This window comes from Gopherus evgoodei, chromosome 3 (genome assembly GCF_007399415.2).
Source record: "Gopherus evgoodei ecotype Sinaloan lineage chromosome 3, rGopEvg1_v1.p, whole genome shotgun sequence".
Taxonomy (NCBI): Eukaryota; Metazoa; Chordata; order Testudines; family Testudinidae; genus Gopherus; species Gopherus evgoodei.
In genome coordinates this window covers 131,555,814-131,576,316 of record NC_044324.1, presented here as the reverse complement: position 1 = coordinate 131,576,316, position 20,503 = coordinate 131,555,814, and the positions used below count along the sequence as shown (strand labels likewise).

At 41.7% G+C, this 20,503-nt stretch overlaps 1 protein-coding gene across 1 annotated transcript in view; it reads right to left on the bottom strand.

Annotated features, from left to right (window-relative positions):
• Positions 1–1,127: 1,127 nt before the first annotated feature.
• FNDC1 (fibronectin type III domain containing 1) overlaps positions 1,128–20,503 on the bottom strand; it is a 129,139-nt gene continuing 109,763 nt past the window's right edge. Inside the window, exons 16-20 of the mRNA XM_030556675.1 lie at positions 12,976–13,055; positions 10,450–10,479; positions 7,367–7,528; positions 4,469–4,591; positions 1,128–3,034 (exon numbers count right to left, since the gene is read on the bottom strand). Of these exons, the coding sequence (XP_030412535.1) occupies positions 2,919–3,034; positions 4,469–4,591; positions 7,367–7,528; positions 10,450–10,479; positions 12,976–13,055 (511 nt within the window). The 3' untranslated portion in view covers positions 1,128–2,918. The remainder of the gene's footprint in view (positions 3,035–4,468; positions 4,592–7,366; positions 7,529–10,449; positions 10,480–12,975; positions 13,056–20,503) is intronic.

Below are 20,503 nucleotides of genomic sequence, written 5' to 3'. Positions count from 1 at the left end.
GGCAACAGGCCGGTGGAACAAACTCTCCAAGGATCTACCGACCCTCACAAATCCACCATCTTCTGCTCCACAAGCAGGTGCACTTTGACCTGCCTTCTTTAACAAACACAGAGCAACATGTACATTAAAAAACAAAACCAAAACAAAACCCTACACTACACACCATTCACCCCTGCGGAGAGGATGAAAGAAAGAACTAACCACACATAACATTCACATTGCATAATGCAAGAGACAAAGGAACTCATACTATAGTGATGAGGGTGGTATAAGACCCTATATAAAATAGAACAGAACATACAACCTGCTATGGCATTTTATGGGGTGAACTCTCTGCTGTGGTCCAACTTCTGCTGAGTGCAGCAGAGCAGGGGAAGTGGTAGGTGGCCAGTTATGACCCTCTAATTCTCTACCCCAAGTTAGAGGAGCCCAGAAGCTGCTCTATCTTGCCCCAAATGGCTTTGGTCTCTAGGGGATCATTCATCAGCTGAGAATTGCTAGAGTGCAGGGCACTCTGGCCAGTCTTTCTCCCCATACTTCCAATACAACCCTGACTGCCCACTAAACTGGGGGCTGCAGAGAGGCAATGATCAAGTTTTCTCTGCATCCACTTGGGACTCTCTGACTCCAGGTGTATCTCCATCAGATGACTGAAGGGAGCAGATTGGGGCAGAAAGCCCGCCCCATGTGTTTGAATGATCTGAAATCACATTTCACAAGTGCTGAAGTCTATGAATGTGCAAACTATAGCACCCTTTGGTTGTGGGGGTAGCGGACTACCCATCCATAGACAGGGGGCCAGATTCTCAGCTAGGGAAACTGAACATAGTTCCTTTAAATTCAATAGTGTTATGCCCTTTTACACCAGCTGGGGATATGGCCCATGATGTGGATGTACATCATACAGATTTAATACAAGAGAAAATCTATTTTGTTATGGAACATCCCCCCCCCAGTAACACTATGTGAAATCCTGGGCAAGTTTGCACTCACATACACTTCCTGCCTTAATACAAAGTGGCATCTTCTACTGTTCCAAGTGTGTGTTTGGGGCATTATGCAGCTTGATCCTTCATGTCAGACTACCTGGTGCAGACAACCAAAAGGGATGCAATTAAAAAAAATGGAACAATATATCGTACGTTTATTAGGGAAAGAAGCTATATTTAAAGATCATATATTTGGCACTGCATTGAAGCAAAACAAAATGCGAAAACAATTCAGTGTTCAATCCCAGCACCACTGTGAAAATAAAAAGCTCTTTTAATAATCACTTTAGTTACTTTTCTCCCCATACATTTACAATAACTACAAAAGCAGCTTATAAGATATTAGTCCTATATGGTATGTAAACTGGAATGAGAGTGACAGATGATCAAGAGGTTGAATTTGTCCCCCAGGTATATTGCTATTTTCCCAGGCCGTCAGAATGCTGGAGTCTTTTTTGACGTGAGCAAAGGCTTACAAGATGTAACAGCGAAACAGTATGGCCACAAAGGCTAAATCCCTTGGGGTCAGAGTAAACTTAATGCTACATTAAGAGAAAGAGTAATATGGCAGGAGAAATTGCTTCTGATGCATATTGAAATTCTATGTTACTGCCCGCTTCCCAAATAAGGTTTGTATTCCTGGCTAAAAATTAGGAGTGCACCTCCCAGACACACCAGCTTTTGCTTCTCCACCTTTGATGGAAGACATGCTGTGTGGTTTGCCTTTCTGATGTGCTTTAGAGAAAGAATGAGGACTTTCACACCTCATTCACATGATGGATCGGAGTCAGAGGAGTTTCGTGCTGCTCAAGCATCCTAGAGGTGTCTGTTTTGTTTAGAAAATAAGTTAAAACTTGTCTGCAAGTCCTGTGTTATCTCACTGTGCCTCCATTCACACAGTGAGACTTAATAAACTCACAAGGAATAAATAATACACAAAGATGATGAAAATGAATCAAACAAAAACTGAACTCAGCCTTTTAAACAGTACTGGACAGAAAGTTTAACTTAAATGTTGACACTCTGCTGGTACGGCATCTATGCTGGTTTATAATGCAATTTTAGTATAGGTAAAAAGATTTACTCCCATTAAATATCCAGTCCTTTGGTTTGCTAGGAAGCTGTCACAGACCTTTGCTCACTAATAAGAAGAACAAAGTTCTTTTCATGGTTAATATATTGTGCATAGTGAAATGTTTCATGGACTAAAAATCAGAAGACCTATTAATTAACAGCACCTTTTACATAAAAATCCCAGCCATATTTATCTAGTGAACGAGAAAAACTCAGCTTCTCTATGTAGTACTTTGGACATAGAGTACTGTATTATATATATAAAAAAAGCGAATTTACATTGTGACCTGGTGTTTAGTCCAGCAATGGGCAAACCCACCAGAGAAGTTTAAAGTATAATATATTCCCTTTGGTGAATGTCTAGCAACTTGGCATGATTGTATAGTAAAACTCAGAAGCATGGAACTCCACAAGTTGTAAGTGATGGAGCATTCCATTAATAACAATGAAAAGTGTTTAAAATTCCATTAAGCAAGCATAGCATGCTTAGGTCATTCCTGCAGGATACACGCACCTTCCAAGTTTTTGTGAACAGTAAAGTTTTAGGTTTCACTGAGCACTGGTTGCACCCATTAAAACCACATATCTATGCCTTTTAAGACCCAGAGAAGGAAAGTAGGGCACCAAATTCAAATGCTGTCCCAAGCCGAGTGATCAAACAGCACCACAGATTTCAGCTGAGAAAATGTGTACAGTATTTGATTTGGTTGGGGTCTCTTGAGCAACTGGTCTTAGCTGGTTTCTTTCATGTTTTATTCTTTTCCTAAACAACTTGTCAGAGTCTTCCAGTACAAGTCATTTGAAAGGCATGGTTGGTGCACTCTCCATACGATCTGCAGGTGGACTGCTACATGGTTACCATTTCCCTGGAATTGGCACGCCACACTCATACCAGCTGACGTAGTAGTAAGGTGTTGTGTAACCAATGCGCCCAAATGACACGGGTTCCTGGCGATACTGGCGATAATACCCTGTTGGTGAAAAAACAGCAGCGGTTCAAGCCAAAGGCAAAGTAACTTGACAAATGACGTCTTTGCAGTACAGAATATATGATATATAGTATATAGAACATATAGTAGTTACCACAACAAAAACTAAGGCATAGGAGCCACTTGTTAATCCCCAAACTTCATGAGAAGTAGGATTGTTAACGCCGATGCTCTAGCCTGCTTCAATTCTGAATGATTGCACTCTCCCTACATACATTTTGGTTTGGTTTTACTGTTCTAAATACCTAACTATTGCGCTGTTAACGAGCTTTTGCATTTCATTCCAAAAGGTGTCTGAATTTCAGTAACAGGTGAAGTTATCCCTCTAGATAAAATTTGCATATCAATTCAAGCTCATGAAGCACTTTGGAGTGAACATGCCATAGAAATGTTAAAAGACTAGCTAGATGAGGTACTATCTTTTATTGGACTACCTTTTATTGGTGGAGGGTTCAAACTTTCAAGCTACACAGAGCTCGTCTTCAGAGTTCTGTGCAGCTTGAAAGTTTGAACCACCCCTCAACAGAAGTTGGTCCAATAAAAGTTATTACCTCATCCACCTTGTGTCCTTCATCTCCTGGGACCAACACAGCTACAATCAAACTGCAAATAAAAATAAAAGGAATTATTGTATCTTAAAGGGTGCAAGATGGGATTCACAAATATTACTTTTTATAACAAAACAAGGAGGCAAAATTACATGCAGCAAATATAGAGTTAAACCCTCCTCCTTTTTTTAAACCGATAGCCCCTTTCCCTCATCTGTATAAAGAATGTGACAGCTCAAAGCATTAAAGACTTTCAACATTCTTTCTGCATATTTTGTACAGTGGAACATCTGAAATGTTGATTCCTGTGCCAGTTGTATAATTTGTGTGTTCTACATCTCTGCTTCTTAGAGACAGTAATGTACAGCTGGATTAACAATCCTTATTTTAAATAGAGAAGTGCAGTATGATTCTATGACATCTACATGTAAGCGAATACTTCAGTTTCTTCATGGGACCCCAACCCTTAAAAAACAACATCAAACAGTGTAAGATGAAAAGCAGTAATGCTGAGTGAATGATTAACAGCAGTCTGTAGACCCAGGCTCTGAGACTCGCTGCTGCAAGTTGTTTTGGTTTTTTTGGCAGTGTAGACATACCCTAAGGGTTTTTTCTATTTTCTGTCTTATTCCAATAATTTATTTGCAGACTCATTCTCTTTGTTTGAACTTTCACAAACTGTTGTGGTTTGCAAATTATTATACCAGAACATCACGCAATACAGTCTCTCAAACTGTGGTATCACTCTGGTTCCTAATAAAAGTGATATAAATGTAGACAGGGAGGCAGAAAACCTCTTAATTCTATATACTGGGTGAAGTGCAATGCCTCAGCTTTCATTTCAGCTTTCCTTTTTTTTTTTTTTTACCTTGAATGGTGGGCAAGGCTTCTACATATGACTGAGGCCCTGTTCTTCCATCCATGTGTGAATCTACAAACTGGCAGTGGTCCTCACCTCTCCCCCAGCTATCTCCAATGCCATAGAATGTATCTGAAAGGTGACATATAAGATTAGAACCGACACATACTGTTGTTTCAAATGGCCTTATCTCAGCCAATGATGCTTTCCTGTTTTCAGAAAAATAAAGATGGGAGAAAATGAAATACTATAGTGATGAGCAGCAATACACCAGTAAATAAAAATATAAGAGGTGATGAATGCTACATTTGCCAATGGGAATTAAGAGAGAGAAAAAACTTTGTAGTTTCATTAGGAACATTCCCTATGCTAGAATCATAGAATAGTAGGACTGGAAGGGACTTCAAGAAGTCATCTAGTCCAGTTGCCTGCACTCATTGCAGGACTAATTTTATCTAGACCATCCCTTGCAGGTGTATGTCCAACCTGCTCTTAAAAATGGAGATTCCACAAACTCCCTAGGCAATTTATTCCAGGGCTTAACTGCCCTGACAGTTAGGAAGGTTTTCCTAATGTCCAACCTAGACCGCCCTTGCTGCAATTTAAGCCCATTGCTTCTTTCCTTAACGAGAATAATTTTTCTCTTTCCTCCTTGTAACAACCTTTTACTGTTAGCATGTCCCCTCTCAGTCTTCTCTTCTGCAGACTGAACAAACCCATTTTTTTCAATCTTCCCTCATAGGTCATGTTTTTTAGACCATTAATCATTTTTTGTTGCTTTTCTCTGGACTTTCTCCAATTTGTCCATATCTTTCCTGAAATGTGGTACCCAGAACTGGACACAATACTCCAGCTGAGGCCTAATTAGTGTGGAGTAGTGCAGAAGAATTACCTCTTGTGTCTTGTTTACAACACCCTTGTTAATACGTCCCAGAATGATGTTTGCTTTTTTGCAGCAGTGTTACACTGTTCACTCATATTTAGCTTGTGATCCACCATGACCCCCAGATCGCTTTCCGAAGTACTCTTTCTAAAGCAGTCACTTCCCATTTTGTATGGGAGCAACTGATTGTTCCTTCCTAAGTGGAGTACTTTGCATTTGTCCTTACTGAATTTCATCCTATTTACTTCAGTCCATTTCTCCAGTTTGTCCAGATCATTTTGAATTTTAATCCTATCCTCCAAAGCACTTGCAACCCCTCCCAGCTTGGTATCACCCACAAACTTTATAATTGTACTCTTGGTGCCATTAAATCACTGATGAAGAAACTAAACAGAACTGGACCCAGAGCTAATCCCTGCAGGACCCTACTCAATATGCCCTTTCAGTTTGACTGTGAATCACTGACAACTATTCTCTGGGAACAGTTTTCCAATCTGTTATGCATCCATCTTATAGTAGCTCCATCTAGGTTGTATTTCTCTAGTTTGTTTATGAAAAGGTCATGTGAGGCAGTATCAAAAGCCTTACTAAAGTCCCTGGAATAAGTAATTTATCAGAATTACAGTACAGATTATAGCAGACGAAATTTCAACAAGACCCATTATTTTAATGTGTTATGAGGAAGTAAAAATAGCCCCAGACACCAGTATTGCTAGGTTGACAGTACTCTCAAATTTAAGCCAAAAACTGTGATGATAGGTCTCATATACAGGAGCTTTACTGTTCTGGTTGTTTGCATATTACTGTCATGGACCAGGATGTAGCCCAGGAATCGGCAAACTTTGGCACATGGCTGCAGTTTACCGATCCAGGTCAATGGGGGCTGCGGGAAGCGGTGGCCAACACATCCCTTGGCCTGTGCTGCTTCCAGCTGCTCCCATTGGCCTGGAGTGGTGAACTGCAGCCAATGGAAGCCGAGATTGGCCGAACCTACAGACGTGGCAGGTAAACAAACCGGACCGACCTGCCAAGGTGCTCGCTCTGGTGGGCCGTGTGCCAAAGTTGACAATCCCTGATGTAGCCAGTCACATCTAGTGGTTAGAGCAGGAGTCAGGAACCAGAGCTAGAATCAGAGTCCCGAGTCAAGCCAAGGGTCAGAGCTGGAGCCAGTAGCCAGAGGTGGAGTGTAGAAGCAAGGATCTGGAACAAGGCAGGGTGCTATGTTGCAGCCAGCCTAGGATCCACTTAGTTCCTCAGACAACTTCCTGTTCTTTCTTCTGGCTTACATAGCACGTCTGAGCCAATTGGAGAGGCTAGATGTCTCCTCCAAATCAGTAGCTTTGTGGGCGGTTTCTCTGGTGAGCTATGGACCATCAGCCTACACTCCCTGCTGGTACCAGCAAGCTGCCAGGTGGTGGCTGCAGTCTGAGGACTGCCTGGAACCCGCAGAGATGGGCATCAGACCACAAGTCCTCACAAATACTCATTTATACATGTTCTTTAAACAATACAAATATTTTGCTAAAAACCCCATTAAAACACTTTGAAAAGCTTCGGGGATAACCCCACTCAACATTTCCTCTCAATACAACCTATTATTATGGCTACAATTATATGACAGCCCTTGTTGAACATCTACAGCTTCTGGATTTGCTCGAACAATTGCTGCACTACCATGTATCTAACCTGTTCAGAGTACAAGTCCCCTCTTTTATCCATTCTGTGGTTCTCTCTTGTGTAGTCTGCAATTAATCCATGTGTGGACTTCCCATTACGATGTCAGAAGTTCTGCATGAGTAATGAGTACAGAACATTTCAGAGAGAGCTCTATTATGATTAGAGAGTACAACTTTGCTTTCACTGTGGAAACTGTTTAGGTTCCCATCCTTAAGAGCTAAATGCTGCCATATGTGTATCCAAATTGTGCCATCAGTTTAGCCATGTACTCCTTTGATAGGGTCAACAAGTGATGAATACAGTAAGTGAAGGGGTGACAGCACTGTAAGAATAATCCCAAAACATACCTTTCAGGTCATCACTGAGGTAAATCTTGTACCTCAAAGAGTTGCAAAGAACCACTCCCACAAATTTTCGGTACCAAGTGCGTTTCACATACTGCTTTCCACTGCAGTCTGAGTAGGTGGGATCATATTTAAAAGTGAAAGGGATCCAGATGGGCTCACCACCTTAAAAAAACAAAATAAAATAAAAGGAGAAGCCTAGACGGTCAGTCTTATATTTCAGCATTTTATCAAGATGAATGTCCTGATACCAGAAGATTCTGTGGCAGGTTAATAAACTACCTTTTTACTTTGAAACAGCTGAGTTCAAAAATCATATTTAAGTCTCAAATGAAATAAAATTGATGTCTTAGTCAAGCCCCTTCCAGACATTTGTCATTAATGTATTATTAAAATGGTGCAAAATATGCTTACATATAGCATATTTATGTGGATCATAGATTCCTAGGCCAGAAGGGACCATTGTGATCACCTAGTGTGATGTCCTGTATAACACAGGCCATAGAACTTCCCCAAAATAATTCCTAGAGAAGATCTTCTAGAAAATACATCCAATCTTGATTTAAAAATTGACAGTGATGGCAAATCTACTCTGACTCTCGGTAAATTCCCCTCACTGTTAAGAACATGCACCTTATTTTCAGTTTCAATTTGTTTAGCTTCAACTTTGAGCTACAGATCACATTATACCTTTCTCTGCCAGATTGAAGAGCTCATTATTAAATATTTATTCCCCATGCAAATCATGTCAGAGATGGACAATTCCTATCCAATCATCAAATCCATCCTCTCTGCAAGGATCCCATCTGACAAGATGTACCACAAAAGCGACCATTCAGGTAGCATATTAGCTATCACAGACTTACAGGAGCACTCGCTCTCTGTCTGTTTTAATTCAAACCACAAATGTGAAAAGATAAAATTGAACCACAAAATGTATGTTGAACAGTAAGAGATTCTATTTAACAGTCCCATACCCAATTCATTTTAGTGCACCTAGAATTGGGGTGTGGAGGAATGGGCATCTTCAAACAATGGGGGGGCCTATATACAATACCATTGACCGCTGCTGCAATACTTAGATGCAGTGGGTGTGCCCCCAGTTCCATTCATGCAGTCCCGCTGAAGTCAATGAGGTTGTATGGATGTGACTAAGGGCACAGTTTACCCTGGAATATCAGCCTTAGTTCTTATTTCCCTTGATTTTGTCCCCAGTTCAGCAAGATACTTAAGCACAGATCTAATTTTAAACAATGAACAGTCTCATTGCCTTCAATTGGATGACTTCTAAACCTAAAATTAAGTATAAGCCTAAGTACCTTACTGAAATGGAGGCTATATGAGTGTAGGTCAGATCCTACACTCATTCAGCGCTATCTGAATGCGGTGTCTTGTGGTTTAACATTACATCCCCTCACCCCCCCAAAAAAGTAAGTTTCATCACTAAAGAACAGATGTTGTGGAAAAAATCTGCAACAGGTAACAGGCTTCAGCATGGAGTAAAATCTGTTGGTGTTGTGTTAAAAAGATGAGATATGAAACCTAGAGGGCTCTCTCTCTCTCTCTCTCTCTCTCTCTCTCTCTCTCTCTTGATGTGTGTGTGTGTGTGTTCTGGGTGGAAAATCTGGCTTTCACCACAGAAGCTCAAGTTAAATCAAAACAGATTTGACACCAGCAAAAAAAATAAATAAAGATCTTTTGCTGAGTCTCAAATGAACTAGTTTTTTCTTCACTATGTTGCAGTGGTTATAAGTGGTTAATAATTATGTTGCACATGATCAATATTACAAATAATTGGTTGTTCCTTTATATTAAATAATGGAATCCACCTTCCTTCTAGAATGTCTTTGTACCAATATGTATGCAAGATAAAATAGATACAAGCTTACAATGTGAGAATGTTAATTTTCTTTCATGTTATTTCCTAGAGTCCTCTTTGGTTTTTTTATTGTTTTATTGGCAACTGTTAAGAATGAGAAGTGTGTTTTTAAAAATGTCAATTTGTCTTTCTTCCTTTTTACAAAGCACAAACATAGGGCCCAATCTTGCAAACACTTGCATGTGAGTAACTTTTACACACATGAGTAACTCATTGAACTCAACTGAAATGAACACGGATTCAACTGAATTGACCTTAACGACACTACTTAGGTATGTAAAGTTACTCAAATGTGTGTTTGCAGGATTGGGGCCGTAAAACTTCTCTATACAAATAAAGCAGTGAAACGTTCATTTCAAGAACAAAATATCATGAAAAGACTGCGATTAATGTTAATATTTTTATTCGTCAACTTCCTGGCCACCATCAACAGTGCTCAAGAGAATCCTTGCAACAGCTGCTCTAAAATAGGCCATTTGGTTTTCAGAATATAATCAGAATGCCTCTGGAAAATTATCTTCATATTAAAACACCAGACCACTTTGGGAGAATTATCATTCAAAATACAATTATATCCCAGGTTCTTACCACCAGTCATCATAGCTCCACTCCAGATTTGGTTAATAAACTCAAACTTTATTACTTACGAGTAAACCCCCCCTAAGTGAAATCATTTACTGGTCATGTAGAGGCATTCTCCAAACTTGGTCTCAGTGCCAGTAAGTTGTTCCCATACAGTCTCCCATGGACTGGTGTCTGATGTCTTGGGAGTCCATAACTTCCACCTTCATCAAGATCCTGGAACAACCTACCTCTACCCAGCAAGTCTCAACTCAACATAGTAGTTAGAGATGGAAAGGAATGCTTAAATAATTCAATCTAGCCTCATGAAAGTGCAGGATATAGTCTCCCAATAAACGGTATACCAAATATAAAACAGATTCTACACTTGATTTTAGCCTAACATAATACACTTCATTTACAATACTTCTTTTAAGAGGTAATTGGCTTCAAAAGCCTGATGAGACTGGAACACAGATTCTTGAGGTGAATCAGGAGCTGGGAATTAACACATAAATTTATATCACACTCCTCCCTCAAACTCTAATGGTAAGTAGTGTGTCATAGTGTCTAATTTTTACAATGCCCAGATTTGTTTCACAAGTTTTATAGACAATATCAAGAAAATATCAGTAGTGAGACTTACCAGGTGGTCTGACAATAAGCAGTGGATTATCTGTAAGAATGAAACAAACAAAAGAAACAAATATTTTGGTGTTTTCTCTCAAAGACTAGTGTTGCCTAATGTTACAGTGTACCAGCTATCATGCAAGAAAGAAATATCCGTTTAAAAAAAATAATTGTCTCTAGCTGTCTTAAGAACACTGAAGACATGGGTTTCTGTTTCTTTTCAAAACAAATGGTGTTTAAGTTACACCAATGTTTTTCACATTTGATGGCATGCACCTGCATTTGGATTATATCTTTTATTCTGATGGATGTTTAAACTGCTACTGGTTTTTTTGTTAAAATTAGTAAAAAAAAACACAAAAAACCCTTTATTCTGTTAGCTTTTAAGAACAGACTTCTTTACTTCAGCCAATCAGAACCAGTTTAAACATGCAATCTTTTAAAGGTATACTGTGTTTTTCTTCTCAATTATTCTACCTCATAGATCAGTCAGCACCAGCCTTCTATACTGGCAGGTCATTTTGCTAAATCCCTCATTTAGGTGCCTATGTACCAGTTTTGGGACCACTGTGATGCACATGCCTCCACCCTCCCAACCCTTTAGGTAGTTAAATCCCTCTGGAGCCTAAGTTTTCACCCTCAAAGGTTCCTAAGGCACCTACATTTCTGCCTCTGGGTATGTGCACTGATGCTTCCCTCTAGGCATCCAGATGCCTATCTCCTGCCTAAGACTCAGAGTGATGCATGAATTGGGGGAAGATAGCAATCAGCAGCCTAACTTACCTGCAGGGCCCAACCTGAGTATGCTTAGTGGATTGGGTCCTGCAGGCGAGCACATACAAAAAAAAGCCAGGGGAGGAGAAGACATCCCTCATAACTTTTAGCCTAGTGGTTAGCGCACTCGGTATGTGGCAAACCCCTGATTCAAGTCCCTCCTCTGCCTGAGGGGGACAAGGGATCCGCCACCTCTCAGATCCTTACTCTAACCATCGGGATCCGGGATAGTCTCCTGTGGGGTTCCCTCAGTTTCTCCTGTTGAAACTGTTCCACTCTGGCTAATTAAAAGAGTAATGGGAGCAGAGAGCTGGATCCTGGGTCTCTCATGTCCTGGGTGAATGCTCTCCTGGAGAGGGTACAGAGCTGAGAGCCACAAGCACTGATAGGCACCTTCCTGCAGCCCAGACTTAGGCACATGTATCTCTGTGAGAGGAAGGCTTACCACACACCCCCTCTCACTGGCATTTCCCATTGGCTAGCAGAGGCAACTCCACACTTAGAGTGCTGGCTTTTATGGATCACAGTCTAAGGTGCCTATCTCTCCCCATTCACTGCATAGAGAGCCTAGGCTCCCAACTCAGTGCTGGTCCTGCAGTTTTTCACGGTGTCTAAAAATTAGCTGTCACAATGCTGAGCGTTACCATGCTTACGTCCTTTTGTGCATCTAGGCCTTAGTAGTGGATAAAACAACAGGAGCAATTCTTTGTATCCATCATTGTGATTTATATTGTTTCTTGAATTGGCCTTTCTTCGGTGTAAGATTCTTGAAGACAAGGTACATGATTATCTATTGTTTGGCAAAATTCCAGGGAACTTTCATTATTTGATGAAATAGAAAGCAACCCACTGTTCTCAGTCCATTCTGCAAAGAACTTACGAAAAGCTGTGGAGCTCTTTACTGTCCCATTGAAGTTAATGCTAAAAATTCTGCTTAATTTACAGCTGACCATGCAATAGGCCTTTAAAATATCTGAATTCATTTCATAAGAGCATTTACTTTATTGCGCAGTTTTTGTTTTGTTTCTATAAACAGAACTTCCACTGATTTTAATGGAAGTTCTGAGGCAGAGACTGGAGGATCAGGTTAAATGGGCGCACATAGAAGCAATATATATCCTTGTTGTCGTAGGGCCAAAACCGGTGACCCTTGAAGCCAATGGATATTTTGCTCAAATAAACTCTGCAGAGTTTGACCCCTTGTTAGTCAATAGTATGACTGGCCTGCAGCTCAGTAGAAGAAATAAAAGTAGATAAAAATAGCCTATTGAGTACACTATTTTTATAGAGTATATTATCCTCCAACATTCTATTGGCACTAAGAAATTGGAGCAGACTTCATCAAAGAAAGAAAAGAGAACTGAAATTTGCCTGTTGGGTGGAACAATTGTTTCCTATATCCCTCCCAGAAATGAGTACTTCCAGCCCTTCAGCTGTTCACAATTAGAAAGCTAGTTTATTAAGTATCTGGACAACCTATCAAAGATGTATTTAACTTCCTATTGCCTCCACACCACTGAGTATGAGCTATCTTTTCTATTTTAAATTTAACTTTTCATTCCCTCTAAAGTTTCATTAAAACTTCCCACCTCTTCAGTGACATGAAAGAGTACATACATTTTCTTGATTTTCTTGAAAACAAATGGTTTAATGAGACTTTTTAAGCAGAAAAGTTGAACATCATAGTCATCACCATGGCTTTGGCCCTGGTCCGATCGTACCTGTTATTAAGATCTCAGCTTTAAATGAAGAAATAAGCAACACTTACCAGATTCTGTGACAAATGAGACTGAAGAGCTAATAGGCCCATAACCATAGGGATTCTTTGCTTGGACTTTAAAATAGTATCTACAATAAAAAGAGGAATAAAGCAAACATTAAAAATAGTATTGATTCCCTGAGCATAAGAACATAAGAACGTCCGTACTGGGTCAGACCAAAGGTCCATCTAGCCCAGTATCTGTCTACCGACAGTGACCAATGCCAGGTGCCCCAGAGGGGTTGAAGCTAACAGGCAATGATCAAGTGATTTCTCTCCTGCCATCCATCTCCACCCTCTGACAAACAGAGGCTAGGGACACCATTCCTTATCCATCCTGGCTAATAGCCATTTATGGACTTAACCACCATGAATTTATCCAGTTTTCTTTTAAACGCTGTTATAGTCCTAACCTTCACAACCTCCTCAGGTAAGGAGTTCCACAAGCTGACTGTGCGCTGCGTGAAGAAGAACTTCCTTTTATTTGTTTTAAACCTGCTGCCTATTAATTTCATTTGGTGACCCATAGTTCTCGTATTATGGGAATAAGGAAATAACTTCTCCTTATCCACTTTCTCCACATCACTCATTATTTTATATACCTCTATCATATCCCCCCTTAGTCTCCTCTTTTCCTAGTTGAAGAGTCCTAGCCTCTTTAATCTTTCTTCATATGGGACCCTCTCCAAAACCCTAATCATTTTAGTTGCCCTTTTCTGAACTCAGTAACAACTCAGCTATAAAGACTATAAAGATGAATCCAGAATTGCAGCTAATGTAAACAGGTGTAGCTCCATTGGGCAAAAGGCACCAGTAAGTTTAATGGAGCTATAGCAATTTATACCAGTTAAGCAGCTGTCCCTTTGTTACATACATTTTCACAGTAGTGAAAATATCCGTTTGTTGAAGAAAAATAAATAATCCAGGCAATTATAGCCAGTTTGCATCAAATAGCATGTTTGAAGGGAGCACTTGCCAACAGGAATGGAATAAAAGATAGAAAAGTCACAAGATATGTCGTGATCTCAGTTGCGGCAATGTAAATCCAGACTAACTCCAAAGATGTCAATAGCATTAAGTCTAGATTTAAAATAGCATATCTGAGATGAAATTCTGAATTTTTACATTTCTTTAGAAGTGGTAGCATTTCGAGATTAGAAGTAAGTGAATAATCTTAGAAAAGTTACATATGTTGAGTTATTAGTTTGTTATCGAAGCCTTGATTCAGCAAGGTACTTAAGTAAGTGCTTAACTTTAAGTGAGAAGTCCCAGTAAAACTCAAATGCTTTGCTGGATAGAAACTCGACTATTCAGCTGCTTAAAATTAAGCACATGCTTAAGCATTTTTCATTTCATTTAAAAATTTTACAATGTTTTGGTTAAAAAAAACAACCAACTGCCCTTTTTGGTGTTCAGTTTTATGGGTCTTTGTTTTCTCCCCACTTTCTCTCCCTTTTTTCTTTTTATCCATTCCGCCACTAGAAAAGGGAGAAGGAGTTTAAAAGAGACAGAAGGGGGGGAATTAAAAAACATTTTTAACATTAATAAGAAATTTTTAATTTTTTCATGAAAAGTTTTGCAAAAACGAAAATGGTTCAAAAGTTTTCATGGAACACACTTACCATTGTCTGACTAGCTCTCCTTTTGGGCTACTTTTTCTTTTCCGTGGAGTCCCCACCCTTGGAGCAGTGCAACTCCAATGCAAGCCAATGCCTCCACACTGCCACAAATCTGGGGGCACTCTGTGGGCCAGAGTCATTGCTGAGGCAAAAGTCGTTGCTGAGGCATGTGGACCCATCACATTTTTGGCTGGGTCCCACCTGTGACCAGCTATTCAGTGGAAGTGGGGAACCCCACATCCTCTGCTCAGAGGTTAGGGTTTGTAATGGCAATGCTGACAGGCACTTATACAGGATGCTAATCACAGGGCTGCTACTGCCAGAACTACAAGACCAGATGTTTGCAAATACTAAGTTTCTGTTGCTGAAATGAAAGTGAATGTCTGCTCTTCAGAAGCAATATTGCAAAAAGCAAGAGGCAATTTAAGTCGGTTACTTGGCAAAAATTCTAGCTTAAAATGCATGATTTTTCATAAATACTTATGTTAAGCTTCTTCTTTCCTTGCTGCTTGCTTGATTCCACTCTTGCAAAATAAATAAATAAATAAATAATAATGATACCCGGCATCTTTAATGACCATAAATATTTGCATCTTGTTTTGCATCTCATCCAAAAGCAAGTATCTCCAGAAGCATAGTGCCTCCTAAAACCATCTATGACCAACATAACTGGGTCAGCACTTGCTCTGAGGGAAGAATGCCACCAACCCCCTGGATTATTTCCCTCGATAATCTCCCATCCAAGCAGCAGGCCAATTGCTCCTTAGCTTGTAAAATCTTACAAAATCACTGCGTCACATGCTCTGACTGGTGGCCACAGCCTTTTTCTTGTTGTATTAAGCCAACTCACTATGAAAACAGAATTCTACCCCTAATTTCCAAAGTGGTGACAGCAGTGCCAAGACACGTCAACATGGGAAAAAATCCATAGGAACTTGTGAATCAATTATCTTCTGTGGAAATCGGCAGTCTATGTTGATCTCTTCCCCCCTTCCCAACTTTGCTGAATCCCTTCCCTAGGCTCCCAGCCTGCTCCATCCTACCATGATCTCTACTTTCCAGTTCCCCAGCCCCTCTTCTCATCCTTGACAAACCCATGCTCACCTTCTGTACCCTTCTCTCCCACCCTCTTCCCTGAGAGTCACTTCCCCTCTCCTCACCTCTAAACTTGTTCTTTAGTTTCCCTGGGTGGGATGTTGGGTTGTGGGGACTATATGTTACATCCCTCTATGATCACTTAGTGGGGCAGGCAAGAAGGAAGGGAGTTCCCCTTGCAGGAACTATGAGGCTCACAACAATAGTGGAAGTATCCAGCATGGGCTGAACATAAATACAACTGGCCTTGGCCTTTAGGGGTGGGTTGTTAACCCCCGACTCCTTGAAAGTAACTAGTTTTTATGTTTATCACACATTAGGCCATCCGAAGGATTTTAGGGAGGGTTAACGAGGAGATTCTTTGGGATACACACCAAAGATAACTGCCGTGTTTTACCTCAAAACTCTCCCTTTCTCCCGCTCCCTCTGCCAGCCTCCTGCTGAGGAAGTGGATCCCATTTTCCTTCAGTCTGACCACAGTGATCAGTTTGCTTCAGTTTAGATGGGCTTACATTAAGGCCTGCCTTTGCAAGGAGCAGGGCAAGAGACTTAATGTTTTGAAAAAGTGAAGAGAGTTTCTCCTTTACCAGACCCAAAGCCTGGTTCCCACAGGCCCCTCCAGCTCATCAGTGATGACCATTTCATAACTGTTTAGCTAACTCTTCTGATCCAATTGGCTGCTGAGAGGAATTTCAACTTATACCCTAACACATATAAAAGCCTAAGAGTAACAGATGCATCTTGTGGCACAGGAAAGTGCAAATGGTCAAAATGTAGTGACATTATAATAAAAGAGGCCATGCAGCTGGACTATGTTAATTTCCTTTAGAGCGTGTTGGCAGAGAAGGACAGGCGGTATGGGGCACTTACACAAAATTAACCCATGTTTTGCTCTTGATTCACAAGGTTTATTGTCCTATTTATGGACAGAAATGGGAAAAGGGGGCCAGATTCCTGCAGTCAAGATCCATTTTTGGATTATAATCTATGACATCTGACAGCAGCTTTCAAGAGAATTCAGTGCACTTTGGTTACACCCCTTCTTCACTCCAAACACAGCCCTTTACTGGGGCTGGTAAGGGATATGGTACAGGGACTGGCTATACCATTGCTACACCCGTTGGAGATGCCCCCACACTCAGGAGTCCCCAGCAGAGGAGAGCTGGGTAGTTTCCCTACTTTTCCATTGCCTGCACAATACAAAGGGTCACATAGTAAACTCAGAATGCAGCCTGGGTGTGATTCCAAAGAACAACATATGTTTCCTTGTCCTCTCTCCTACAACACTTCTCTCATTTATGTACAGGAGCCCCCCTCTCATCTCCAAGTCCCGTCACACCTCTCTTCCAATAAACATCCTCTGACTGGACTTGTAAGGAAAGAGAATCCCATCTAATCCCTACCCCCAAACGGCAAAGAAATAGCAGACTCATGAAGGTGGAGGAAGTGTGAGCATACCAATACCCTGTATCACTGTGCATCACCCATGTGATCTCTGGTTACATATTGTGAAATCTGTGAGCATTCCAACAAGCAGAAGGAGGAAGATAAATGAGGCTGAAACAAGAGAAATCATGACTTGATTAAAAAGCCATTCTTCAGCCTAACATGAGCCCTTTGTGATAATTTAGTGTATCATATGCCAATTCTCCCCTCCACTAGTCATGCTTATGGTATGAAACATGTTTCTCTCCTTATAAGCAAGAAGGGAAGGTCTAAGTTTAACAAAAGTTGACACGTTCTCAGTTATCTTCACACCAGCATGCTGCATCCATGTTGAAGACTTCAAGGGTTTCTCTACTCCAAGGGGCAGATCCTCAGCTGGTATAAAGTCTCACAGCTGCCCTATCTACGACAGTTTGCACCAGAGGAGGATCTGCCCTATATCTTTTCTGCATCTGACTCTTTTCTTTCGCTGTGGTCAGAAACCAGCAATTTTTGGTCCACTCTTGTTTTCTGCAAACAGTTCTGAATGTAATTAATGGCTACATGATGTCCACAAATGCAATTCACATTGTGGCAAAGAAAGCCACATGAAAGGCTGGAATTTAGGAAAGCTGTGCTTTCTCCTCATTCCTAACCCAAGCCTTTAATTGTGGAAATATTTGCCAGTGATTTAAATATAGGCCTCACTTCCTGACTGTGGCCTAGGAGTGTTCAGCACAGCTGAGAGGGTGTGGGTGGGGGTACAAGGGCACCCAGGGGACTTGTATTTACTGCAAGAGTTAGCTCAAGTTAGTACACTCAAGTTACTCCACTCAAATGAGAGGGACTACAACATGAAACAGCACCGGAGTTACACAGAGCAATTAGATTAACAGTTGATGAGTCATTATAATTCAGCTGCTGCATCCCCACTGTATTACTAATTCCAGCATCAGCAGTACTCAAGAGTCAATCCACATCCCCTGAGGAGCCAATTAGCTTGAGCTGAAAGCACATTTACAATTTGTATATGTGATGAGGGAATCAGGTTGAGGCAAAACATGAGTTAAAGCTCAGGCTATCACTACACTGAAAACAAGTTTGATATGTGTTCCTTTAATCCTGGGATTCCAGCTTGGTTCCCAGGGTAAAGAAGAACTATGAGAATCTAGGAGTACTTGTGGCACCTTCTAGACTAAGGCCACGTCCAGACTAGGGTATTAAAATCGATTTTAGATACGCAACTTCAGCTACGTGAATAATGTAGCTGAAGTCAAATTTCTAAAATCGAGGTACTCACCCGTCCAGACGGCGCGGCATCGATGTCCGTGGCTCTCCATGTCGATTCCGGAACTCCGTTCGGGTTGATGGAGTTCCGGAATCGATGTAAGCGCACTCGGGGATCGATACATCGCGTCCAGACTAGACGCGATATATCGATCCCCGAACAATCGATTTTAACCCGCCGATGCCGCGGGTTAGTCTGGACATGGGCTAACAGAAGTCACCTACTCCAGGACAGGCCCAACAAAGAAAGTAACAGAACACCACTAGCTGTCACCTTCAGCTCCCATCTAAAACCTTTCCAGCACATCATCAAGGATCTACAACCTATCCTGAAGGAGGATCCCTCACTCTCACAGATCTTGGGAGACAGACCTGTCTTCACTTACAGACAGCCCCCCAACCTGAAGCAAATACTCACCAGAAACCATACACCACTGAAAAAAACACTAACCCAGGAACCTATCCTTGCAACAAAGCCTGTTGCCAACTCTGTCCACATATCTATTCAGGGGACACCATCATAGGACCTAAGCATATCTGCCATACGATCAGGGGCTTATTCACCTGCACATTTACCAATGTGATATATGCCATCATGTGCCAGCAATGCCCCTCTGCCATGTACATTGGCCAAACCGGACAGTCTCTGCACAAAAGAATAAATGGACACAAATCAGACCTCAAGAATTATAACATTAAAAAACCAGTCGGAGAACACTTCAACCTCCCTGGTCACTCAATTACAGACCTAAAGGTCACAATTATTCAACAAAAAAACTTTAAAAACAGACTCCCATGAGAAACTGCAGAACTAGAATTAATTTGCAAACTGGACACCATTAAATTAGGCTTGAATAAAGACTGTGAAGTGGGGTGTAGTAAATCTTCAACTCACAGATGGAAAACGGAGGCCACAGCAGCTAAGTGAACTGCCCCAAGTCACATAGCAAACGCCTGATCCAAACCCTGTTGGAATCAATGGAATGATTCTTATTTACTTCAGCAGGCTTTGTATCAGGGTCTATGTCTGTAGCAGAGCTGAGCACAAAACCCAGATTTCCTGACTCCCTGTCAACAAGACTACAGTCCCTCTCCCACAGGCACAGATTTTCCAATGCGCCAGGGGTGCTTGACACTGTCCCAGACCCCCCAAAGGGCCCTCCCTTGGGCTGAAGATCTGCAGGTGGGAAGGGAATAGAAGAGTTTGTGGGGGGATGGCATCAAAGGAGGTGTGCAGTTCCTCAACCATGCAGCCAGCCAACCCTCAGCCTGGGCGTGCCCATAGTCTCTTTCAGTTTCTTGCCCCTGGATCCCCTACAGGAGCCCCCACTCCTATTCCCAGCAGGAGTTCAGGATCCGTTTTGTGTCCCATTACTTCTGGTCCCTGGCAGTGCTCTCCAGATCCCACCACAGACTGTTGGCTGGGGCCCTCTTACAGGGCCTCTTGCAATGACGGTCTGCCTCCAAAACAGGGGAGGGGAGGGGAGGCGAGCCACTACCCAAGGCTGGTATCTCTTGCTACTGGTGCTCACTGACACTCCCTAGTCACCTCTCCTCCTGGACAAACTTTCCCCTTTTCCTGTGGCAAGATTTATATTTTTAAGCTCCCTTTCTCCAGGTGAAGCATGTGCTGCAGGTTCACCTGACTGGCACTGCCTGAGTGCAGGGGTGCTCGTTAGCCTTTCTACCAGTAGAATGGGGGCATGTCCCATCACCCCCCAAACCCTGCCTGAGTGCAGGGGTGATCGTTAGCCTTTCTACCAGTAGAATGGGGGCATGTCCCATCACCCCCCAAAAGTCAACAAAAACATGACTGTAACTGGAGGCTGCAGTATCTCCTCTGCAGCTTCCTGTGAAACCTTCCTTTTGATGGCAGCATGGCCTAGGGGAGCAGATCTGTTTCTGCTGGGGGACAGGAGGTGCAGGGGATCCCAGAACCAGTGTGAGGACACAGGATCTGCAGCTAGAGGGGCCTGGACTCCTGCAGATTTCAGGGGAGCATCAATACATGCTGGCTCCACCCCTCTCCTCATCGATGGATTGATTGGGGGGAAAGGCCGTGAGAGGACCCTCTCAGAGCACTGCCCGGGATAGGCAAGATGGAAAGGCAA